General features: G+C 56.2%; 1 protein-coding gene across 3 annotated transcripts in view; it reads right to left on the bottom strand.

Moving 5' to 3' along the window:
- AACS (acetoacetyl-CoA synthetase) overlaps positions 1–26,033 on the bottom strand; it is a 52,230-nt gene that overhangs the window by 12,473 nt on the left and 13,724 nt on the right. For 2 of the 3 annotated variants that reach the window (XM_068563540.1, XM_068563539.1), the window contains exons 6-12: positions 18,826–18,940; positions 18,574–18,655; positions 14,762–14,909; positions 10,037–10,117; positions 5,863–5,987; positions 1,253–1,317; positions 995–1,117 (exon numbers count right to left, since the gene is read on the bottom strand). In XM_068563540.1, coding sequence (XP_068419641.1) covers positions 995–1,117; positions 1,253–1,317; positions 5,863–5,987; positions 10,037–10,117; positions 14,762–14,909; positions 18,574–18,655; positions 18,826–18,940 — 739 coding nt within the window. The remainder of the gene's footprint in view (positions 1–994; positions 1,118–1,252; positions 1,318–5,862; positions 5,988–10,036; positions 10,118–14,761; positions 14,910–18,573; positions 18,656–18,825; positions 18,941–26,033) is intronic. The other variant, XM_068563541.1, reaches the window with a different exon arrangement.

Genomic DNA, 26,033 nt, shown 5'->3' on the forward strand with positions numbered 1-26,033 from the left:
CTCCCTAGACTCGGCGATCCGGACACTGGTGTCCGTGCTCCCCTTTACACCTGTCTGTACACCTAAAAAGACAGCCTTGTGGTTTAAGAAGTGTCTTCTCCCCGATCACGCTCTGCGTATATGAACGGGGCGGGGCAGGGCGATCGAAACCCACATAAAACGTTTCGATGCTTCAGCAACGGGCAGGATTAATTCCGGGCAGATTCGAAGCGTGCTGACCTGCCTCCCTCCTCCAGACACCTCGAGGTACCGGCCGGCGCGCCCCATGAACACGGGAGAATCGCGTTCACGGCCGTGACCGGCAAGCTCGGGGCAGCCTCGCGCCCCAAGGGAAGCACAGCGCTGGGAGCAGCAGTGCCGCTTCCTCTGCTTCCGGATTGGAGCTGGGGCGCTCGGGACAGCGGCAGGAGGACAGGCCGAGAGCCTAACAGACACGGCTGCCCCGAGATGGGCTGGGCCGGCCCGGCAGACAGCCCCGCGCCCATCCGACCGCAGCAGCCCTGCCCACCAGGCGGGCTCCGGGGAGGACCAGGGGATGCGCTGGACGGGAGGGGAGCTCGGCTCTGAGGCGGCAGGACCGGGTTTGAATCCCACTCTGTCCCCAGCTAGTGGGTGGCCTCAGGCCAGTCACTTGGCACGCGCGAACCTTTGTTTCCTCTTTTGTAAAGAAAATAGAATGCACCAGGACGAGTTGTTTAGGATCTAAGGTTACGATCAGTGTGCGGTGCGTACGTATACTCTCCACCCCCGGCGAAGGTTCAGGAACGGCTGACTCAGCGTTGCAGCCTCTCCCTAGAACATAACTACCGAGAATAAGGAACACTGACCGCGCAAACGTGCATGCCCTCCCTGCTGACCGTTCACGCAGATAAATTCAAGCCGGGGGACTTGCTGGGTCACAGGGGAAGCACGCTTAGCGGCCAAGCCTGGTCCCCGAGTCCTCCGGTTCTTCCAGAACCTTCTCCACGGCGCAGGCACATGGCGGGGGCCGTACCTGAGATGGAGCCCAGGAGGACGCTGCTCTTGATGCACCTGTAGACGTAGTCGTAGCTCTGGGCTTTCAGCGGGGAGCCGGTGGACAGGATCGTGTGCAGCGTCTGGAGGCTGTGAGTTTCCACTAGAGCCAGAATCACTGAGAGGTCAGAGCCAAACCCGACACCCTCTGCCTGGCTTGCAGGAACCAGGTAACAGGGTGGATCTGACTTCCGCGGCTGGTGAGACAGGGAACGGACGCCCTGGGAGGCACGCTTACCTGGCTTCACGTCTTTCTCTTCCAGCACTGACAGCCACTTCGCACCCGTTCCAAGGATGGTGATGCTGAAGTTAAGAGGACACCAGGAACTTGTCAAGGCTCCTGCACGTTCCAGGCACCAAAGCTTTCTCAAATTAGTGACCCATTTCGGACAAGGTTGCAAAATCCAAGACACGTCATTTTTCTGGGTTGAATGAATGCTTAGTATGCAGCTGGAAGCCAGTTACAACACCTGCGTTACTCTGAGGCCAGCACGGACTCGTCTGCAGAGCACCGGGCTCACTTTAACCTTCGGCTCTACTTAAAACAACTGTTTGCACATAAACCCACCATCTTGCCAACTGCAGGATGTTTTCTCTCGGGGGGCCCAAAGGAGGCCACAGAATCAAGACCCCTCAAATTCTGAGCGCTCGCGATCGTCTCCCAGGGAAGTGGAGAGGGCCGTGGGAGCTTTTGTTAGGACAGGTGCCATGCTTGGAATTCCTGACCCATCCCCCTTTCTTAAATAAGCTCACATTTTTATGAAACTTAGAAAACCGCTCTTCTTCTCTTTTTGAACATTTAGAATCTAGTCCTTTATCCCCGAGTTTGCACTGAGAACAACACGTTATGCTGAGTATAAATCACTGTGTTTTCAAGGGGAGAGTGTTGCTTCATGTTCTGTTTCCTTCCACGAAAGCTCTACCTTCCTAACTAATGGCTGTTTTCTCCTGCGGGCTGAAGGAGGCCATAAAATCCAGGCCCCTCCTCGCCCAGAGGGGCGGCAAAACCCATCCCTTCGCACCTGGCTGGCGAGATTCATTCCAGGGAGACAGCCCCGTGCTGTCTGACGCTTGACAGGGCTCAGAGGCACAGACACAGAACCGGGGCCGCTGGGCTGCGAGGGGCGGGATCCACGGCTCAAAACTACTGTCTTGGGCTTCCCTGGTGGCGCAGTGGTTGAGCGTCTGCCTGCCAGTGCGGGGGACACGGGTTCGGGCCCTGGTCTGGGAAGATCTCGCGTGCCGCGGAGCGGCTGGGCCCGTGAGCCACAACTACCGAGCCTGCGCGTCTGGAGCCTGTGCTCCGCAATGGGAGAGGCCGCGACGGTGAGAGGCCCGCGCACCGCGATGAAGAGTGGCCCCCGCTTGCCGCAACTAGAGAAAGCCCTCGCACAGAAACGAAGACCCAACACAGCCGTAAATAAATAAATAAATAAATGATTAAAAACAAAACAAAACAAAAACTACTGTCTTTCGTGCCTCCTGTCCCTTTCTTCTCTTCACTTCACCGGGACACCCTGCCTCCACTAAAACCGCAGACGCCTCCTGGGTCGCTGTGTCCCGGTGAAGGCTGTTTTGGGAGCTGGGAGGTCGTGGGGATCAGGAAACGTACACAATCCCCACCCGCTCCTCACTTATTTCATAAACTCGGGTAGTCTGATTAGCTAATTCCAGATCACCTCTGAGAATTTAAGGCGTCACCCGTATTTCAGCAGGAGACCAGGGACCCATCACACGCTGACGGACAGCAGTGACGGCCTCAGCCACAGGAACAGAGATCTCCAGCCACCAACCACACAGAGCAGCACGCGGATTTCTGCTCATCCCCCATCCGCCCCCCCCCCCCCCCCGCCAAGTCGCAGGTGTCTGTCTGCAAATGGTGCCCTCAGCGGTGTGTAAAGACTGCCGCCGCGTCCCCGGGGCTGGGCCCCAGGCCTGCTTGTGTGAAGAAAGGGCCAGGCCTCCCCATCTGTCTCCAGGGCTTGTGTAAGGCGGTTTAAAAAGCACAGAGTTCATGAAGCGCGGGCGCCCTCGCCTGTGTGCTCGGCGCCGTGTCTTTCTCGCGAGTGCTGCTGGGAGGCACCCCACGAAGAACGAGGCAGCCCCCCCGCTCGCCCCAGCCCGGAGCCCCGCGAGGAGCCGCGTGCAGGCGCAGCCCCCCCAAGGCTCCGCCAGCCTGAGCCCCGGTCTCCCGTCTGCCCGCGACCCCACAGTTCGCGGGGGGATCGTGGAGCGCCCCCGAGTTCAACGCCCCAACGGGGTGCCACGTCACGCGGAAGACACCCGCCCTGCGGCACAGCCCCGAAATCCCCGGGGGACCCTGCCCTCCCCCCTCATCCGGCCCCACCGCCCGAATCTACTGCCCACATCCGGCCGCGAGGGCCTCCTCCCAGCCCCCGCACCGCCCCCATCTCGGTCCCCTTGGGGCCTCGGCACTCGCCGCTCCCCTAGCCTGGAACACGCATCCCGAGGGCCTCCTCCCAGCCCCCCACCGCCCCCACCTCGGTCCCCTTGGGGCCTCGGCACTCGCCGCTCCCCTAGCCCGGAACACGCGTCCCGCAGTCCTAAACGTGAACTGCCTGCCCAGTTGCAAACCTGGACAAAGACGCCAGAGTTCTGCCCTGACCCCGGCCGGAATGTTCCCCGGCCTAGACCTGCAGAGCCCAGCAACACACCCCAAACGAAGAGGACAATCCGTCCTTTAACCTCGTTCACGTCTGCAAAACAACTGCTCAGTTATGAAACGTGTTAGTAAGCCTGTGGGCTGAACGATGACAATCAACGAAGATTTCGTCCCTAAGTGCATCAACGTTATTTTAAACATCAGAGGCCCTTAAATAGCACTGCGAGGACCCTGCCCGCCCTGCCAGCGCTGAAGAGTCGTTCCTCCTGCCACAAACCCACAGGATTTTAGGTGAAAGCACGTTTGATCTGGTGTTGCTTCAGCGTCGGGAGGTGGCAGAGCTGGAATGAAGGCATCCGCCCCGTCTGACCTGCCCCCTCTCCTGTCACCCGCGTGGGCGGCCGGAGCGCCGTGCTGTCCTTCGGGCGCCCCTCACAGGCCGCAGAGTGGCCCCTGCCTCACTGACCTCAGCAGATGAGCCCTCCCAGCCGGGTGAAGGGCCAGGCCAGAGGGGCCCTGAGGACGGCCAAGGCCACGGCTCAGCTGGCGTCCGGGGCACAGGCCAAACCGGGATGTAAGGCAGAGGCCCAGCACGTGCGTTCTACACAGACCCAGACCTCAGGGCTGCGAACGCACTCACATGCACGCTTGCACACGCACCTGCACACAATCACATGCATGCACACACACACTCGTCCACAGGCACGGGTGCTCTCACACCCACGTGTGCACATACTCTCACACACCCACTTTCCTGTGCACATATGTGTATGTGCACATGCATATACACACGTGCACACACGCACACCTGCACACATTCACAGACATGCGTGCTCACACTCTCGTGCACCTGTGCACATGCACATACACACACACACGTTCACACTCAGGTGCATACTCACACTTGTGCACGTATACACACTCAAAGTTAGGTCTCCCTGGGCCCTCCATCCTTCAACTTCATTAGCTCTAAGCCCCAGGGATATACCTTTCTCTCTCCATCCCTCTGCCTGTAGCACAGGCATACACGTCCAAAGTGTCTCCTCCTGAGCCCGGCTTACAGGTATTCAGGGCAAAGATCTTCCCAGGGATTTGATTAACCTCTCACTGGCAACAAGCTCATTAGGAAATAAATTTCCTCGCTAATATTGTGAGCCAAATGTCAGGATTTAAATATCACCCAGACCAAAGTTATACTTAAAATATTAATGCCCAAGGATTTAAGAACATTAGTGGTTCCTTCTATTTCCCCAAAGTAAATGGACTCAAAGGTAAAGTAATTAGAACATTTCAGAGCGTGGCTGACTTCTGGGCCACAGGAGCTCTGCCAGCTTCCGTGTTCTCGTTCCTGGAAACACGATCATTAGGCCAACGGTGACCACCAGCCGCAGTGGCGAGAATGCATCCGCTGGCTATGATTGATTCATCAGCAAAGAAAGTGCCAATGGAACAGGGTCTTCTGACAGTTTCTGGCAATGACGACGAGGAGGGGGCTGGGGGAGAAACGGGGCCACTTCACCCTTCCCCTGACACCGCCCCTTAGCTGGCCGCTGCCTCTGTCAACAGGATGCCTGCTTGTCGCCCTATTAACAGGACTGCGGGGAGGCGGGGATGCCCTTCTGCAGCTCCGGCAGCAGGGCATCTGGAAGCGCGCTGCTGAGTCTGGGGAGACCCTCGAGGCGCTGGCCAGCCCTGAGGGCTCGCAGAGAGGCGGGTGGGAAGGCCAGACGCTGGGAACGCCCCCGAGACAGACCTGCCCTCCCCTGGATGAGCATCTCCACACCGTCCCCCGAACAGGTAGGTGCGTTCAGCCTGGGTCATTCTCTGTCACCCTTGCGGCCATGGGTCCCATGTGAAACAATGCTCTCATCAGCCCTCAGTCTGCCTCTCTTCTGGGCCGCTGCTCTGCAAGTTCTTAGAATCCAGAGTTACAAAAAAAAAGACCACGTTCCCTCTCCCGGTGCCCGAGGTTTCAGAGCTCCCCCACTGGGCCCTGGGGGGCGGGGCAGCCCCCTCCTCACTACACGGATCTCCGCGGTCGGTCCCTGTCAGGGGTGCCCGCCCCTTCCCACCCTCCTTGACAGCTTCACCTACTCCTGGCACCTCCACACCCTCACACAGCCACCCCCGCCAAGAGGGGGACATCGAGGGTGGCAAAGCATTCCAGAGACGGCACCCAGATCCTGAGAGCGGCCGCCCTGTGTCTGAGCATCCAGGGTACCTACCCGATCCTGTCGACCAGGTCCCAGAGCACATTGGGGGTGGGCACCAGCGGGGAGCCGTCGTAGAGGACCACGGCCGCCCCCGTGGCGAGAGCAGACACCATCCAGTTCCACATCATCCAGCCGACCTGGAGCGGACAGAAGGGAACATGTGTCAACCCAGCGCCGGGCCGGCTCCCCTTGGCCCCGTCACGCAGCCTCTCACATCCCTAGAAAACCACCCGATGCTCGCCAAAGGAGCCGAGAACTGCCCGGCCCAAATGCACAACGCTCTGCCCCAGCAATTCCCCGTCAACAGTTTACGGCAAGGGACTTCCCTGGTGGCGCAGAGGTTAAGAATCCGCCCGCCAATGCAGGGGACACGGGTTCAATCTCTGGTCTGGGAAGATCCCACGTGCCGCGGAGCAACTGAGCCCGTGCGTCACAACTACTGAGCCCGCGTGCCACAACTACTGAGCCCGCATGCCACAACTACTGAAGCCCGCGCGCCTAGAGCCCGTGCTTCGCAACAAGAGAAGCCACCGCAATGAGAAGCCCACGCACCGTAGCAAAGAGTAGCCCCCGCTCGCCGCAACTAGAGAAAGCCCACGCACAGCAACAAAGACCCAATGAAGCCAAAATCAAAATAAAAGTTAAAAGAGTTTATGGCAGGGATCAACGCACACGTGTGCACTAAGACATGTCGGGGACTGTTTCCTGCAGCCTCACTGGTGACAACAAGGGACCGAAGGCAACAGAGATGCCCGTTGCGTGGTCACACGGTGCACACATGCAGGGAACCCTGGGCGCTGGAGCAGGCAACCCAGGTCGGACGTGGGAAACAGCGCCTGGCACCCAGCAAGCACTCAGGAGTCGGCCACTGTGCAGCCACATCAAAAAGAACGAGTCCTGGCTTTGTGTGGATCAGTCTCGAAGACAGACCGTAAAGTGGCAGAGCCAGCCCGGCAGAGGGTGTGCAGCGCCCCATTCGTATACAGAACCCCCAGCCCCACCCCTGGGCCTGCAAAAGGGCCCGAGGGGCCGGGGAGTGAGCGGGGCGGATGTCTGGGCCCTGGAAGACGCCAGCCTCTCACCAAGTTCCCACGTGCTGCGTGAAATGCTTACCACGTGCAAGTAGAGCATTTTTTTTTTTTTTTAATTAAAAAAAATTTCACATTCTGTTTTACTTGGTGTGTTTATCCTTTTGCTCTTATTACATACCGAATCCTTCCTCAGTTTCTATATCCCTCCAGTAGGTACTTGTTTTTAAAAATTACATACTTTTTTGTTTTTTTGTAAACTTAAGATAACTTTATGCTTGTTTGACTTTGGTTTTACTTTACTTTAGATTAAAATGGCATTATTTCATTAAAAAAAAAAAAAAATTTCACAGCCAAAGAGCGCTCATAGCCCCACTGACAATGGCACCCCCATCCACGCTGGGAGAATTTGTAGGCGATTCCGGCCTAAAGCAATATAGCGACAGAACAAGGGGGCAGGAATCTCTGTCCAGAGGGCAGAACAACCCAATTCCACCCCGTAAGAGGGCAGCAGGATGCCCACCCACGAGCCTGGAGCAGATGCGGCCCAGTGTCCCAGGTCACCCGGTGTCCCCAGGTCAGAATCCCGCCACCGGGGACCAGGTGGCCACGTGAGGTGGCACCCAAGTGGCAGTTAAGAATCCCCAGACAGGTCACAACAGTGTGAGTGACGTGGGTAAGAGCGCGGTGACCAACCTATGCTCCCCCTTTGGCACCATGGAAACGGCAAAGGGAACCAGGGGTCACACGAAAACCTCCATTCAGTTGAGTTGTGGTTTTTTTTTTTTAAGGGTTTTAACATCCTAAGTTGAGTTTCTTCTAATAAGGAATCTTTTTTACTTTTCTTGTTTTTTTGGCCTCACAGCACGGCTTGCGGGATCTTAGGTCCCCAACCAGGGATTGAACCCGGGCCCTGGGCAGTGAAGGTGTGGAGTCCTAACCACTGGACCGCCAGGGAGTTCCCAAGGAATTATTTTAATAGGCAGCACTGCATCCTGGCCACCTCACGGTCCAGCTGTTAAAGTGAGTCAGTAAGCGACAGCACAGCCCTGGCTGGGGCTGGCTGGGGCCGGCTGGGGGCACCCGAGGCCGCTGCTGGCGCCTGGCGTCCTCCACCGAAAAACGCAACAGCCCCGTCCTTCGTGGGCAGGATGCTTCCCAGAAAAGTGAACTGCCTTTGAGAGAATCGCTCTGGATCCTCGAGTCCTTCCATTGTCCCCTCGGTGCAAAACCCTGTGTTTTGGAATCACCGTGTCCCAGGGAGGCAGCTGAGTTGGAGGTCAGGGTAGCTGTAGCTGCCCCGGGGGTGGGGTTCCGCAATTCAAAACGCTGCTCCACTAACGCCCCAGGGCTGGGCTTCCTGTGTGAAAGGGCCGGAGCCTGGCGGGGGCCCAGCACCACTCACTGTTCCACGATGGGGGAGGGGGATGGAAGGAAAGCCTGCAGCTGAAAGAAACCCCAATCATTTGGCCCAAAGCCCTGGATTCACGGCTGGGCAGGCTGGGCACAGGGGGGAGACGGGGCGACCTGCCCCTGGTCGCACGTCAGCGCTCCCTCCCGTGTCCGCGTCGGGTCCTGGGGCTCTGGCACCAGGGAAGCAGCAGGGCCTGGGCCTCGACCTCCCAGGTCGGGAAGATGCCTCAGCCTTCTGCTTCCTTGAAAACTCAGAACGCAATTGTCATCCAGGAAAGGGAGCTAAATCACTCTGGAGCCTCTTGATGTTTGCCGTCTTGGAAAAAGCTGATTTTGAGTTTTCTTCCCTTGGGATAAACAGCACTTCCTTCCGCTTGTTAACCTTTCACCTTCCAGGGTTCAGCAGGGTCAGGAACACCCCCAGTGCCTTGAGCTCAAGCTTTGGTTTGATGACGCCCGCTCCACGCTAAACCACGTGAAGGGCTGGAAGCAGGGCCACCTCCGTCCTGGGGGCAGGAGAGCGGGCCTCCCGCTGGCGATGCAGTACAGCTGCGGCTCTCGGCTCTCGTCTGGCCGCGCAGCCGCCCGCAGGCCCCACCTGGTCTCGCGCCTGGATCCCCAGCCGTGGAAGTTAACTGCTCGAGCTGCCCTGCACGCCCTTCCTCTCGCTGCCGTAAACAACGGCCACAAACTCACCGGCCTAAATGTACTACTGTCTGAGAGTTCTGAAGGTCGGGTGTCCAAAATCAGGTGTCAGCGGGGCTGGGAGTTCCTTCTGGAGGCTCCAGGGGAGGGTCTTTCTTTGCCTTTTCCAGCTTCACGGGGCCCCCGCGTTCCTTGGCTCATGGTCCCACCGCGCTCTGGCCTCTGCTCTGTCGTCCTCCCCCTCTGGCGCCACCATTCCTGCCTCCCTTGTGTAAGGACCCTGGTGATCACCCTGGGCCCCGGATAACGCAGGACACTCTCCCGGGCTCCGGAGCCGCCGCAGCCGAATCACATCTGCAGAGCCCCTTTGCCGCATCAGGTGACACGCACAGGCTCCGGGAGTGAGGACATGGCACCTTTGGGGCCATTATTCTGTCTCTCAGGACGCCGCCCCACGGCCTTCCAGTAAATTCCTTTTCCGCCTCAACTGGTCAGAGCCCCTTTACTATTGCACACGACCAAGAACTGACCGTCCTCGTGGCATCTCTGGTAAGTTCCTGTCGCCCTGGTTGAGCCGCAGATTTCCGTCAGGGGATACTCATCCCCACCTCTACAGGCTCAAGAGACTGCATTAACAGTCTCCTTGGTTCCTCTAGATTTCCCCAGGGCTCCAGGGCTCCAGGGCTCCCTGCGGCAACCGAGGTCAACACAGGGGGACGGGCCAAGCTGGCGCTCGACCTCGGTGCCGAGACTCAAGTGGGCAGCCGCTGGGAGGGAGAGAAAGAGAGCAAGAGCGAAGGATCCCGCAGAAGGGGCTGCTCGGGCACGCGGCCCGGGGTCCGGCGCACGCGGCCCGGGGTCTGGCGCACGCTGCCCGGGGTCTCCCGCACGCAGCCCGGGGTCTCGCGCACGCAGCCCGGGGTCTGGTGCACACTGCCTGCGGCTCGAGCTGCGCTTCCGGCTACTGACATGTGCAAAGGTGGAGAGGCAAAAAGAAGAGTAAAGATGAAGGCCTCCCTACCTGAATGAACCAAAGCCCGTCCTGGGAGGGGCGCGGAGGAGGGGGAGGGCACCCATCTCAGCACAGCACCCGCACTCACCGTGGTGTAATACAGGATGATGTCACTGCTGGTCATGTTGCCGTGAAGAACGTGTTCCTTCAGGTGCTGGATGAGGGTTCCCTGGGGAGAAGCGGGGGAATGCCGTGTGAACCGGGCTGTTTCCTCCGAGGGCGCAGAGGCGCGCGCGCAGCCCGGACGCTCGGCCCTGGGGCAGGAGAGGCCAGGGAAGAGGCAGAGCTCTGAGCGTCCTCGCCGTGACGAGCGGTGCTCCCGTCCCTCTGCCACCTGACCCGAGACTCGCCGGGGACACGAGAGGAAAGCCTCATTCCGACCCTGCCGGCCTGCAGGCTCTGGGCGCCAGGTGATCAGGGGCACAGGGGACCCACCAACCTCAGGCAGAGAGGAGTGAAGATCACGGAGCGGAGAGTCACAAAGATGGGGGCAAAAGGCTGGGTGCGGGGACACCTGCACCTCCGGACCAGGGCACTACAGGCCAGCCTTGCTCCCTCGTGGTGGGCGGGGAAGGGGGGATGCCTGAGAAAGAATGTCCCCGGGGTGCACAGCCGCTGCTGGGTCTGCAGCTCCGAGAGCCTCGGATCAGAGCTCAGGGACTCCTTGGCCGAGGGGTGGCTCGAGACCCGGCTTTCAGCTCAAACGCCCAGTCAGACCCCTCTCTCCCAACCCCGACATGTGATCTATTACTTTTTATTTTAATGTTTACTGGGCAGTATGTTCGCCTGGACCGAAACTCGAAAGCATACACCATGACAAGCCCCCCGCCCCCTTCTGCAACCAGTAACCATATACGTTTCCCGTGTGTATTTCCAGGTATGCTTCTTGCCGATCTGCATGTATTTATTTATGCTGGGTTTTTATTTGGACGCACTGTCCTGCAGTTTGCTTTTTCCATTTATCAATACAGGGAGCGTCCCTCATGGTTTTTCGTACAGCTGTAGAGTATTCCGCTGCCCAGAGCCCACTTGTTCCAAATGACTCTGTGTCGCCTGTGGCTCACAGGGAGGACGGGAAGCTTCCCGGCCCCAAGCACAATGCAGAGAGCAGAGCAAGGGGACCCTGAACCAGCCTTGATGACCCTCACTGTACCCGAGAGAAATAAAAAACAAGCCAGTAGGAGGAGATGATCCCTTTCAAAGCTCAACAGAAACAACCCTACCCAACAAATTCTCTAACTCAAGAGCCAGCGCTCCTATTCCCGAGTCTGTCCTGGATGGCACCCTGTCACCAGGCCCGCAGCGGGGACGCCTGCCCTGGGGAAGGACCACACGGGGGTGGGAGAGACAGCAGTAGAAAGGCTGCTGGGAGGGAGAGCCCATTCTGAGGGTTCCCCGAGGCCCCCCTGGGTCTGCGCGCGGGAGCCAAGAGCCCGGTGGCTTCACCGTGCGTGCACTGCGGGGTCAGAGACAGCACGCCCGCGCCCACCCAGGACAGTCACGGGCTTCCGCGCAAAGTCCCTCAACGCACACCGCTCTCGCTCAGAGTCGGCGGGCGACCACGTGGGGAAAACAAACATGTCAGGAACCCTTTCGATGAACGCCAAGTGTTCACGTGGCAAAATCCACAGAAAGGACGGGGAGCTCCTGGATTACAGGAACCCGCGGCAAATCCCCCGCCCATTTCCCTTTTCACTTAGATTGGCCTTTAAACTGCACCTTTGCCTGTATGGTCTGCCTCTGTCAGCCCGGCCTATTCATAACCCGCCACGCACGCACCGGCTTCAGTACCCTCACTCTCTCGATGGCACAGAACTCTCCTTGGCTTCTCTCCGTATGAACCTTAACAAGTCGCATCAATAGCACGTCCCTTCATTTCTAAATATTTATGGCAAGTCTGAATGCTTTCCCTGAGCGTCAGGAAGTAGAAGCAGCGTGGCTTCTGGATCTCAAGCAAGAAGAGTAATTTAAAAGAAGGAAGAGGGAAGCTGTTTTCTGGGCTCTTTTGTGGGCCTAGAAAACACAAACCAGCAAACGAGGATCACAACCTCCCAACCCAACCCTGCCCCCTGCTGCCAGCCCCAGGGGCGCTGTCGGCAGTCCCACCGTGCTGTTTTCACGTTTCCTCTCAAGATAACTCTTGAAAACAGGCAAGATGCTCAGTTACTTCTCTGCAGATGCAAGAGCCCAGCGAAGCCGGAATTAATATAATTTTTCCTGACTTTTCCATATTCTAAATATACCGAGCACGACGATTTTATGAGCAAACTACATTTTATCTAATACATTTTTATGTTCCTCTCCTAAAAAGGGGACATTCACTAGGCAAAGAGCACTAAAAATAAAAGTACAGTTGGGCATTTCAGTTTTTCCTAAAATGTGCTGTTTTCCCACACACGCACCCCCAACGCCCTCGGGCCTGCAAGGTTTCTAAAAACACGATGCGCCTGGATATCGAGCCTCCGACCAGGCACACCAGGCCTGGCTCCCCCTGCAGGCAAAGCACGAGGCCAGCAGGCACACCTCAGGCCCTGAACACGCCCGACTCTGTGATAAAACCGGATGGTGCGCAACAAGAACTCGCTCCTCCAGGGAGGCCACTCGGCTCGGCCAGCGTTGCTCCCAGAGGTCAAGCCTCTGGCCCCCGGTGTCCCCTCCCTCCCACTCCGTGGTTCCGGAGAAGTCACCCACTGCTTGTGAACAGGCTCGTGTGTACCTGGCGGTTATAATTCCTAACCTGCCATCGGATCTCCCTTGGATCCAAATCCAGGTAATGACAAAGTTGTGTCAACTCCTTTCCACGTTCTGATGAAAACACGGGGTAAAGAGCTGTATAAGGCGTTAGAGTGATTCTACGGCAGGGGTTCAAACAGCTTCTAGATGCTCTAGCAGAGAACAGCTGTAAAAGCTAAATGAGCTGGAATAGGAGAAATTTTATATTTCACGTTCAAATACCGCCCCCTGGCCAAGCGATAGCTAGAAGGCTGTTTGACAATGTGAGGTTTCTCCACTCAGATAAGCCTCGGGCCTCCTCGAGGGGAGGAGGCTGAAACGAGGCCTTAGGGTGGGCGCTCGTCCACCGCGATGGGTGTCCTTACGAAGAGAGGAAGATTAGACCCCAAAGAGACGCCGGGAATGCGCGTGCAGAGAGGAAAGAGCACGTGAGGACACAGCGAGAAGGCGGCCCCTGCGAGCCGATGACAGAGGCTCAGAGGGAGCCAACCCTGCCCACACCCCAGTCTTGGACACCCAGCCTCCAGAGCCACAAAGAAGTCAATCTTCGTTGCTTAAGACCCCCCAGCCCGTGCTATTTTGCTACGGCAGCCCGAGCTGACTGACACAGCACGGTAAGTCCTCCCTCGGTTAACCGCACTTTGTAACATAACCCGGCGGCTTTCAAACTTTTTGACCCCAGCCCACGGTCAGACAGAAGTTTCGCGACGCCGCCCGGCACGTGCACCGTCCATACCCGCGCTTACGTGACAGCTTACGTGACAGTTTACGTCCATACCCGCGCTTACGTGACAGAGAAACCACACCAACACCTCCTATGACCCTTGATGCGCTGGTATTTTCTATTCTCACCTAACCTGTTTCCTTCTGTTTAAAATGCCGGCAGATGGCCAAAAAACACATGAAAAGATGTTCACCATCACTAATTAGAGAAATGCAAATCAAAACTACAACGAGGTATCACCTCACATGGTCACAATGGCGATCACCACAAAATCTACAAACAATAAATGCTGGAGAGGGCGTGGAGAAAAGGGAACCCTCCTGCACTGTTGGTGGGAATGTAAATTGATACAGCCACTATGGAGAACAGTATGGACGTTCCTCAAAAAACTAAAAATAGAACTACCATATGACCCAGCCATCCCACTCCTGGGCATATACCCTGAGAAAACCATAATTCAAAAAGACACATGCACCCCAATGTTCACTGCAGCACTATTTACAATAGCCAGGTCATGGGAGCAACCTAAATGCCCATCGACAGACGAATGGATAAAGAAGATGTGGTACATATATACAACAGAATATCACTAGGCCATAAAAAGAAATGAACTGGGTCATTAGTAGAGACGTGGATGGACCTAGAGACTGTCATACAGAGTGAAGTAAGGCACAAAGAGAAAAACAAGTGTCGTATATTAACGCATATATGTGGAATCTAGAAAAATAGTATAGATGATCTTGATCGCAAAGCAGAAATAGAGACACAGACATAGAGAACAAATGTATGGACACCAAGGGGGAGGGGGGGCGGGGGGTGGGAGGAATTGGGAGATTGGGACTGACACACACACACACTATTGATACTATGTATAAAATAGATAACTGAGAGGAACCTGCTGTATAGCACAGGGAACTCTACTCAGTGCTCTGTGGTGACCTAAATGGGAAGGAAATCCAAAAGAGAGGGGATATATGTGTACATATAGCTGATTCACTTTGCTGTACAGCAGAAACTAACACAACGTTGTAAAGCAACTCTACTCCAAGAAAAATTAATTAAAAAATAAATAAATAAAATAAAATGCGGCAGGGCCCCTCTGTTGAACTCACAATACCCTGAGGGGTCATGGCGTGCGGCACGACCGTCACCGGCTCGCCCGGCGCTGGCCTTGCCCTGGCGGCGCTGTGGAGTCCCGGCACCCCGTGGCGACGGGGCCACGGCAGCTGGGCCAGCAGTCCCCCCACCGCCCGGCTGGAGGCCGGATCGCGGCGCAGCACCCCACCTGGAGAGCGGGGACGGGGTGCCGCCCTAGCCAGCAGGAAGCCCCCAGGCAGGGACGGGGTGCAGACCTACCCCGGCCGAGTGCACCATGCACTTGGGCGCTCCGGTCGTGCCCGACGAAAACATGATGAAGAGCGGATGGCTGAAGGGCAGCTGCTCGAACTCCAGCTGGGGGGCTTGCGCACCTTGCCCGGTGGCCAGGAAGTCCTCCAGGAACACGCTGTGGGCAAAAAGGCGCAGGAGACAAACGGTGAAGGTTCTAGAACGCCTGGTGGGGCGGGGGTGCGGAAATCTGTCGAGTCCTCCCGTTCGCCCCCCTCTACGTCTACCTGGGTGACGACCTAGATTCCAGGGACCTGCCTTGTCTGGAAGCTTCCCAAGAGAGAAGGGAGGAGTCGGGGCTCGTGGATTCATGCTAATTGAATACAAAGTAACTGAGTGAAAATTTCCGGTTGCTTTTTCTTTTTTTTTTTTTTTTTTAACATTTATTTATTTATTTTGGGTGCTCTGGGTCTTAGTTGTGGCAGGCATGCGGGATCTAGTTCCCCGACCAGGAATCAAACCCGGGCCCCCTGCATTGGGAGCTCGGAGTCTTACCCACTGGACCACCAGGGAAGTCCCGAAAATTTCCGGTTGCTTCATTAGCACCGCTGATGGGGCCAAGGGCTGTCTCTCCAGAGAATCTAAGCGCTTTAATAAACACCGTGGGGAAGGATCCCTTGCAATTAACACATTGGCTGTTTGTATGCAGACTCCGCGGAGGGGGTCTGAAGTGACGCTCAAGTCCTCGGAGCCCAGGCGCACCTCCCGTTCGCTACGAACTGTCTGATTAGCAGACGCCTGGTTTCCCCAAGTTCCCCAAAGGCAAGCTGGAGTCCAGGGAGTCTGAATTCTTCCCCTTCCCCCCAGGAGAAGGGAGGGGAGGAGGTGCCGGCTTGTAAGCTCTTCTGACACCTGAAGGGCACAGCCAGAAAGTGGTGCCGAGGTCCCAACTCGAGAGTTTCTGTGACAGAAAACCTGCGGGGCAATTGTTCTCACTATTTCCCTGTATCCTGAGGTTTACAATGGCCGGATGCAAATATCTGTCCAGGAACAAATAAAATTAAGCCCAGCTATCGGCTCCAGCCTAAACAGCCTGCCCCTACCCTGCCCCCAAAGCTGCCATAAAGCACCACTGCATGTCACCAAGAACCACTGAAGGGGCTGTTTTCTGAGCAGAAACAGGGTAGCGGAAGCCGCGAAGCCACCCTGGGAGAGACGTGGTTTCTCTATTCTGAGATCGGCGGAAACATCGACTCCAAAACCCCGGCCCTGTTCCTCCACTGGTTTAGAAGGGAGAAGAAAGGGAAAAAATCGAAACTACCGTTTTGTCAAATGGAACCTTCTTTCAAGGAAGGGGGGAGAAGTCAGTTAAACTCGGCCTGCGGCAAACTGCCAAGGAGAATCACTCTGAAATACAAACGAATGCACACGAAAAGTGAAGAAGTGTGCTGTCTCACATGGAAAGGCTCCCTTAAAGATGAGGATGTGGGACTTCCCTGGTGGTCCAGCGGGTAAGACTCCGCACCCCCAATGCAGGGGGCCTGCGTTCGATCCCTGGTCGGGGAACTAGACCCCGCGTGCACGCCGCAACTGAAAGATCCCAAATGCCTCAACGAAGATCCCACACGCTGCATCGAAGACCCGGCGCAGCAAAACTAAATAAATACATAAAAATAAACCTTTAAACAAAGAAAAAAGAGATGAGGATGTCTCCTGGGGGAGGTGCGGCCATTTGAAACGGGCACCCCAAATAATTCTGAGCGGTAAACAAGCAGACCCTTCCTCTCCAGAGAGTCAGGAAGATTATTCACCGTGGAACCTTCCAGCCAACGAAAGCCCCATTCCGCCTCCGCCTCCCATCCAAATCCCAATCGCATCGGATGCTCCACACAGAGAAAAACGTTTTCTTTCCATCGGTCTATAAATCACAGTAAATAGCGGTTACTTTTGTTGCCTCTTCTAACAAGGAAAAGCCCAAAGGGCAGGCCCCCCACAGAGGCGCAGACACGCCTTCGGTTTATCTGCGGCACCCAGCAATCAAAGGCTGGAGAGCGCTGGGGGCCTGCTTCCTGGGGGGACGGGGGCTGTGGAGCTCTCCGCACTGCCCGAAGTTAAACGAAGTGATTACTGTTACTTCTGGATGCTCTCACTTTCTATCAATCACCAATAAACACATTCAGAAAAATAAAAGCTGGGCCACCACGGGGCCAGCAAACCGCCCTGTTTTCCTCCTGGCCTTTGTGCACACGGCCCCATCGATAAAACCAGGGGAGCTATATTCACGGCGGGGGTGTAATTTATCAAGGTTGGCAGGGTTCCCACGGTCTAGGGGACAGTCCAAGCCCCCGGGCCTGCCTGTAAGGACCTGCACATCCTGACCCGGATGCTCCAGAGGACACAGCCCACTCTGGCCTGCAGCTGTCACCTGCCCACAATGACAGACGACGTTACCGAGAGCTAACTTCATGCACACTGCTAAGCCTGCGAGGAAGGTACTGTTATCCCCGTTTTACAGATGCGGAAAACAAGGGACAGAGAGATTGATCACTGGCCCAGGGCCACACAGCTGAGATCTGACCCGAGCAGTGTGGCTCGAGACCATGGCCTTAAGGGAACGGTCACTTTGCTGCAGCTCCCTTCAGCCTCTGGAACCCTGGTACTGCCGCTGTCCCCAGACCCTGCTCACCTCTCAAGGTCCCTCAGGTGTCACCTCCCCCAGGCCCCACAGAGAAGCAACCACGCCCTTCTCTCACCTCCTGGGCACTTCCTGTCCCCCAACCCAGTGAGCATGGCTGTGTCTACTGGGCCGAGTGGTCACAGCTCCCCCTTCCTGCAGGTGTGTCTTGTCCCCCCAGCTCGACTGGAAACTTGGGGGACAGCACGTGAGCTTTAGCCCTCTCAGTGCCCCCCAGAGGGCGCCTGCAGAGAACCACTGGGCCACGCGTCCACCCCAGCTGCCTGAATAGCAAGGCCTCCCCCACCACGGCACACACAGGATCCCCACCCGCGGCTCTGCCGCCGCTTCTCACGGGGCCTGAGGCCACTCAGAGACTCCTGCCTGCAGCCCAGACGCGAGGCTAAATGGACAGGTTTACCTGCACAGGTAAACACACCTGATCTCAGAACTCTCTCCTCTATGATGGCTTAAAGAGAGATGAAAGGTGTATAACAAGAACTTTGGGAAGAATCTCAACTTGGACCAAATCATAATCCATTTTCTTAACTTCTGTGCAGAATTAAGGCGCTCACCATTCTATTCCATGTCAAGGCCTGTGGTCTACTGGCTTATAAATGTCAGAAAAGCAGAGGAAGATGCCAACAGCAATGGCAACAAAAAATAGGTTTTAAAATGAAAAAAAAAAAAAAAAAACATATTATGTATGTGTACACCTTTGTGTGGATGCATGTGTGTATATATACATGCATACAAAGATACATACATATGAACCACATACACAGAGGTGTACATATGTGTGTGCACATACGCACATCCACACACACATGCACCTGTGGATACACATTGGTCACCGTTCAGCACTGCTGTGGCCAATCCAGGGAGCCAGCCTGGCCCCATCCAGGCCCACCACTTCCAAGGGACACGAGACAGGAAGGGCTAGGATGCCTGGGACAGTCTCTGTTCTGCCACTAAGTTACCACGTGGCCCCAAGGGATTCCCCCTGAGGTCCTCGGGTCCCCACCTACAGAAGGACGAGTTTTAACTAAGACATCTTGCACCTCTAAAACACTCCAACTCCAGGGGCAAAGATCCAGAGAACCTGCAGCCCGGTGGGACTCTGGGTGGGTTTCACATGCAACCAGTGACCAGCATGTGGCTGGCTTACCTATTTGGAATCTTGGAAATGTCTATCTTCTCTCTGGAGGAAACGTAAGGAATCACCACCACTTTTTTCAGGTCTGCGAGTCCTGAAAGCAGCGGGGAGGAGAAAACACAAGCTTACAGGACACAACATCCCTAAGTCGCTAATCTGTTTCTTTTTTGCTGAAACGTAACACAACCTAGGACTGAGAGCTGCTCCGTTGTTGCGGGGCTCCTGGGACCCCCGGGGGGCTCTCACCCCCCGCCCCCCACGCACCTTTAACGACCTGCTGCAGCTTGTCTATGTGGTCGTGCTCTTTGCCATTGTACACGACGGCCTCCACGGAGAAGATGAGCTTCGGCTGAATCTGAGAAAACCGGTCCAGAACGCCCTCGAGTGGAAGGAAAGAGTCGTCACTGTTCACGCAAAAGGCAAAATCCTCCAGCAGCCAACGGGACGGCTGCATCTCCAGGGAAAGAAAAAGCAGCGTGTCCAGCGCTCTAGCCACGTCCCTGCGTCCCCGTCACCCAGAGGCCAAGAAAGACAGCCAAGCAAACGGGACATGCACCCGAGCCAGGACCATCACTTCAAAGAAAGCATCGGCACAAAGAAACACCGGACGGACTTACAGACACACACTGAGCCTATCAAATGGGAAAACACGGGGTGAGTATTTGCACGACCACAGAGATCCCCCTTTTTACAGCAAGAGCCTCCCAACACAGCGCCTCTGGCATATGTAAGTGGAGACTCACCTTCCCAGAAGGCAGCTCTGTATGCAAAGTGGTGCCATATTTAGGCCCTCCTTTCATCTTCAATCCAAGAGGTACCTGAATCCCCCGAATGATACTTCTTGCCAAGCAAATGCATGAACTCCCAAATGTGTACACTCGTAAACAAGCCCCATGAGAAAAAGCAGGCTCTCCACGCCCAGCTGTCTGTCTCCACACATGGAATCACCGTCCCGCCAAGCACACCCCTCTCCCTGAGAGAAGGCGCAGCCCCCGTGCACATGCGGAACTTGTTTCTGGAACTGCTGTGAACTGCCGCACGCCACCTCATGATGCACTGATACGACCTGCGTGTGACACCGAGGGCGACAGGTACAGGCCCTCTCGGATGGGCTCCCCTCCCGCTCCCCTCCCAGCCTGCCAAGTGCAGACCGTGGTGGAGCCATTTCCATCCACAAGAACAGCACCTGGAAGGCATCGCCCAGATGGCACTCCTAATCCCTCGGTCCAATGCAGCGGCTCAAGGTCAATGCCTGGGCTGCTCCAAGGGCACCAGCAGTGATGCCAGAGCCTCCGTGTGAGGACCGGATGGGCAGGGTCTCCACCCTGGCTGCAGGTTAGAGCCATCTGTGGCGTGATGACTAATTAAACTCATTAGGTAGCTAATTAACTGGCCTGGAGTGGGCCAGGCACCGCTTCTCAGAGCTCCCAGGAGTCAGCAAAGCACACGCCTAAGACAAGGGGAGGCCAGGGCCCCTCGGAGGGGTCCTGGCGACAACAGCATCACTCGGGGCCCCAGACCTACTGAACTGGAAGGTCCGGAGGTGGCCCAGCAATCTGTGTTTTCATAAGCGCTTCTGGCGATTCTAACGCACAATAAAATTTGAGACTCTCGGGGCTAAAGATTCAAGGACTGATTCTATTTTCAATGCCGTCGGACTTTCAAGACCAGAAGCTGAATTAACAGAGAAGAGCTGCGGGCGGAGAGGGGGAGGAAGCATTTCTTTATTCCATCTACTGTGCCAGGCAACCAAACAGAGTTCTTTCTCCTTGGAACCTATAAACTATGGGGCGGGGGGGGGGGGGGGAGGCGAGTAGCAAAGCAATTATAAATGTTTTTGTTTCCAGTTTCTAATTGTTTTCAGTGAACTATACCCATGGTTTAGGTAGCCAGGAAAACGAAAAGAAGGAAGGCAAGAAGGGAGGGAGGGAGGGAAGGAGGGAGGGAGGGGGGAAAGGAAGGAATTAAAGCCGTAAGGAAAAATTAATGCTGGACTTGATCAATAAAACCAAAATCTTTTTTCCAAAAAGATCAATAAAATAAGCCTCTTGACAAATCTGACCAAGAAGACAGATATTTCTAGCTAACACTTACATAGTACTTATTACATATCAGGCACTGTCCTAGGCACTTTACTAATATTCACTCACTTAATGCTCTGACATAGAATTATTATTCCCATATTCCAGATGGATAAACTGAGGCATACAACCATACAAAATCGGAAACCACACTTTACTACAGAAAGAGGGAATAATAAATGACAAAGCACTATGTTCAATTTTGTTAATAAATTCATAAAAGCCAGATGAAGTGGATGATTCCCCAAGAAGATATAAATTTATCAAAAATGATTCAAGAAGCAGCAGAACACCTGAAGAGACAATAACCACGGGAGAAAAAGCAGTCAAAAGTCTATCCCCCCTTTTTTTTTCTTTTTTTTTCTTGGCTGCGCTGGGTCTTCATTGCTGCGCGCATTGCTCTCTAGTTGCGGCGGGCGGGCTTCTCATTGTGGTGGCTTCTCTTGTTGCAGAGCACGGGCTCTAGGTGCTCGGGCTTCAGTAGTTGTGGCACGTGGGCTCAGTAGCTGTGGCTCACGGGCTCTAGAGCGCAGGCTCAGTAGTTGTGGTGCACGGGCTTAGATGCTCCACGGCATGTGGGATCTTCCCGAACCAGGGCTCGAACCCGTGTTCCCTGCACTGGCAGGCAGATTCCTAACCACTGCGCCACCAGGGAAGTCCCCAAAGGTCACCTCTTAACACAGACACCAGGGAGGTACAGAATTGCAGGCAAGTGCCACCAAATCCTCACACACTAGGACATTCCTTTTCTATAAACCATTACAGAGGACAGAAAGAGACAGAGAACACACAAACCGAAAAAGAGATTAGACCAGTGTAATTTACTACACTAACAGATTAAAGGGGAAAAATCTTTTGATTATCTTAAAAGCTTTCAAGAAAACGCAACATGCTTTCCTCCCAAAAAGCTTTAATAAGCTGGAAACGTCCTCACTGACAAACGGTGTCTTGCAGAAATCTATGGCAAACACATCACTCTTGATGGTAAAGATAAGAGTCCTGGTGGGAATTCCCTGGAGGTCCAGTGATTAAGGACTCTGTGTGCTTCCACTGCAGGGGGCACGGATTCGATCCCTGATCAGGAATTAAGATCCCGTATGCCGCAGTGCGGCCACAAAAAAAAAAAAAAAGAGTCCTGGTAAAGAACAGACACTAGCTTCCGTGCGCGGACTTCCACGCTCTCCTGGTGCCCCCGTCTAGCAAGGAGCCTGGAGCTGGCAGGAGGGAACCAAGCAGCGGACGATAGGAAGGGCTACGAAGAAAGCCGGTGAGACCCGCCAGAAGAACCATTAGAACCGGGTTCGGCAAGGTGGCCATGTACAAACTCCACACAGCAGAATAAACAGTATGCCTGGACCCCAGGATTCTAAGAGGGACAGAGAGTCCGCGCTTTAGCTGGGAGGAACATTTTTGCCAATAAAAACCCCTACGTGCACTGAGCGCTCACATGCACCTCTCCAGCTGGTGACGGGCACTCACACATCTGAGGTCAGGCCCCCAGGAGCGGGCGGGGCTGCGATCGCCCCCACATCCTTGGTGAGACAGGACCAGGGTAAGTCATTTGCCCAAAGCTTCACAACCTGCCGGTGGCAGAGCTGGAGTTACAGCCTGCTCGCTGTGCCACGGGGGCTGACGCTCTTAACCACAGCGCTGACTCCGCACAGGAGAGACTAGCCCTGGGGACAGGGAACCAAAGGGCGGCAGAAGAGAGCCAGGACTGGGGTCCCCGAACACCGAATCGGGAGGAGGACGCGAGAACCACGGCCAGCGCATCCCAGGAAGACCCCGGAGAGCACCTCTGCCCAGGGGCATCAAGGGGAGGCAGCCTCGGCAGCCAGGCGGGAGGGGAGAGGCTGTTCCGATCAGAGGGCACCAAGAGAAGAGCCCCAGGCAGGGGGAGCTGGCCCAGGGAAGGGAAAGAATTTCTAGAAAGCCTGGGGCCAGGGAGGAGCTGGATGAGGCCAGACTGGAGAGCCCTGGAAGGCGGCAGAGATTTCTCCATGACACCCAGCGTCCCTCCTGGTAGGCTACCCCCACACAGGTGGGAGGACCAGACAGCAGTGACCTGGGGCTCCGACATCACAGAGGTGGCCCTTCCTCACAGGGAGAGAGAACAGACAGCAAAGACGACAAGTGCTTCACAACCAGAGGTCAGAACTTGGCACCACGGAAAGACTCTGGAGACCCCACGACACGGTGGCAGTGTTCCTGGCGGGTCAAGAGCCGGTCAGGATCTCTGAGCGTCAGAAACCAGCTGCTGGCCTGCTCTGGTCCAGGAGAGGGCTGCTCAGTCGAGAACTGCTTTCACGTCACGATGAAATGAACACACCTGTAATCGTGCAGCTGCCCCAAATACGACGCTGAGCAACCAGTCAGGCCCTGAAACCAAGAGCCCAGCCGACGCGGGATCAAGTGGACGGCCACCCAGTGCGAGAAGAACAGCTGTCCTATTTATGTGCACACACGCACACGTGCGCAGCGACCTGAAAGGGCTCTGTGAGGGGGAGGGCTCCAGGCTGCCCTCTGAGATGTGTGGATATCAGAGGTCGGACTCCCCCGATGTCTGTGAAAAAGCCCCCCCACTCAAAGGTAAACAGTGAAACACAGAAAAAACCAAACGTCAAAGCACACAGGACCTGGAGGTCTTGGTGAGGCTGGCAGGTTGGGGACCCAAAGAACAAGCAGCGCCGCACCTGGAGATGCCCACGAGCCCAATGGGGGCGGGAAATCCAAGCAGATAGGGTGGGAGACATGGGAGAGGTGGAGGAAGGGGCACGCGGTGAGGAGAGGGGCAGGGGCAGGGCAGACGCAGAGCCAAGGGGCTTCAAGAGAAGTGAGGAATGGTCCCCAGCATCCTCGAGCAAAGGCGGTGTCCCCACCCCTCCCTGGAGCAGCCTGCACAGCCAGGCATACGGCCTGCCAGCAGACGGGGTCCTTTCATCACCAGCCTGGCAAGGCGAGGGGAGGTCACCACCGCATTTGTGGGCAGGTGAATCCACGTGTATGGAGACCCCGCCCCCATACCTGTAAACTGCCTGGTAACCATCCCACACGCGTGTGCCACGGGGCTAGAACTTACTTCATAGTCAGTAATGATGTGACCCCATTGTAAAAGAACCAAATAATTAAAATCAGGATTTGCAAGAGAGTGGCAATTTTCCCTTTATTATAGAGAAAATTCTTCAGTGATTTGCAGCAAAGAATTCAAAGCAGGAAAAACATTCGTGTTTCACCGCAAATTTCAGAAACGTACCCTTCACTGAAACCAGGAGACCATCTAAACTGTAAAATGGTGATGTCGGAAATTAAGAACACGAGCCTCCTTTTTTTTTTTTTTTTTTTTTTTCCTTTTTGGCTGTGTGGCATGCAGGGTCTCAGTTCCCCGACCTGGCGTCGAATCCCTGCCCCCTGCAGTGGAAGCTCAGAGTCCCAACCACTGGACCACCAGGGAAGTCCCAGGAGCCTCTTTTTAAAGCAGAGATTTGCAAACCATTGAAGAGGACAGTCCTGGGCCCCCGGGACCCCTCTGTCCCGCCCCAGGCCGCACCTCGTCATTAACTCTAGATGCTTCCCTGCAGACTTTAGCTACTGGAAAAGAACAGGGAAGAAATCTGAGGCTCTGGAGTCATTGCTTCGTCCCAGGTCCTTAGCACACAGGTACCGGTGCCCACGTGAGCAAGCGCTGTGTCTCGTGACCCGGACCAGGGCTTCCTGGCCAGGAGGGCTCACCCTTGGGAGCTGGCAGGTGGTGCCAGCAGCCGGGGGCCCTGCACCAGGCTGATACGTTAACTGTCATTCACCGCTCAACAATCACTCCAAAGGACCGTGCACATGGCTACCTGCCTCTGGCTCTACACTAGGGTCCCAGCAAAATGAGGACCGCTTCCCGGAACTCAGGGCAGAGCGAAGCATCTCAGCAGAACGGCGTTTGGCCCTGTCACTTTCTGACCGAATAGAGGGCTCTGCTGAGGCTCAGGCCATCACGCCCACAAAGATCTCCCGCAAGCACCTGTGCCGAAGGTCGTGGCCGGGGCGGAGCCGGGCTGCCGTCTAGTGCGCATGCGCTTCCGGCGAGAGCCGCCAGCCCGGAACACACGAGCCAGCCTCAAACCAGGGGAGGAACGCCGGGGATGCCGCTCCAGAGCCACCCGCTGGCTGCATCCTCTGCACAGCAGGACCTGGGACCCGAGTCAGCCAGAGTGGCCCGCGGTGCTGCCACTTTGCACGAGACAGACCCACGAGGATGGGCGCAGGGTCAAGGCCAGCTGCTGGCGCTACAGGCAAGCAGGAGGTGCCTGGGCCCCAGCCCGTCCCCTGAGCCTCCCGCCCTGCACCAGGTGGCTCAGACCCACCACCCGAGGCCAGCCCAGGAGCTCGGCTCGCTGTGAAGCCCTCGGGCAGGGGCTTCGTTCGGGCCCTAGAAGGCCACGCCCACGCCCACGCCCCCACGCTGCACAGTGCTTCTCCAACATCACACCTGCTTACAAGTTCCGATTCACTCGAGAACGCCCACTCGCTACTCATTAGCAACAGCTGACATTCACTGAGCTTGGGGGGTAGGTCGAGCGCTGTCCCAACCCTAGATGGGTGTCAATGGTGCTGTCCTCACAAGCCCTCCTACGGTGTGTCCCCGAGGACACAGAGGCAGGAAGCGGCAGAGGCGGATTCAAACCCAGGCAAGAGCCTGCCTGCTGGTAACCTCCTCGCCACGTGCCTTCTCCAGCCCCGAGGCTCCTTCACGGCTTCCCAGCACAGCTCAAGGCCTGCTGAGGGATCCAAGGACAACAGTGCCCAGGGACGGGGTCCCAACCCTCCAGGACCCCCCACGAGGACGGCCTGGTCCCAAGCAGCTCACACGGCCTCACAGAGGGCCTTGGGGACCAAGAGGCCCCCTGGAGCTCCAGGCTCAGGTCAGTCCTGGCTGCCCTGGGTGGTCCGGGGTGGAGGCGATCTGGGAGAGGCCCAGCGAAGCCCCAGGAGGCACAACCACGGCCACCAGCAGTGAGGTCTGGGGTGACCACCCCCTCCCCGAACTCAGCAGGGGCCAGTCCTCATCCCACGGGGCCAGGGCCGGCCTCAGCCAATCGCCTCACTGCTCCAGGCCTCTGTGTCGCAGAAGCACGTCTGTCCCTCCTCTGCACGCTGTGGGGGGAGATGAGAAATAACCTTGAGAGACCTCCCTGGTGGTCCAGCAGTTAAGACTTCGCGTTCCCAATGCAGGCGGCCCAGGTTTGATCCCTGGTCAGGGAACTAGATCCCGCATGCATGCCGCAACTAAAAAGATCCTGCGTGCCGCAACGAAGATCTTGCGTGCCACAACTAAGACCCGGTGCAGCCAAATAAATAAATAAATATTTTTAAAAAGCAAAGAAATACCTTGAAAACCTTTTC

The sequence above is a fragment of the Eschrichtius robustus genome, chromosome 14 (genome assembly GCF_028021215.1).
Source record: "Eschrichtius robustus isolate mEscRob2 chromosome 14, mEscRob2.pri, whole genome shotgun sequence".
In the NCBI taxonomy this organism is placed as follows: Eukaryota; Metazoa; Chordata; class Mammalia; order Artiodactyla; family Eschrichtiidae; genus Eschrichtius; species Eschrichtius robustus.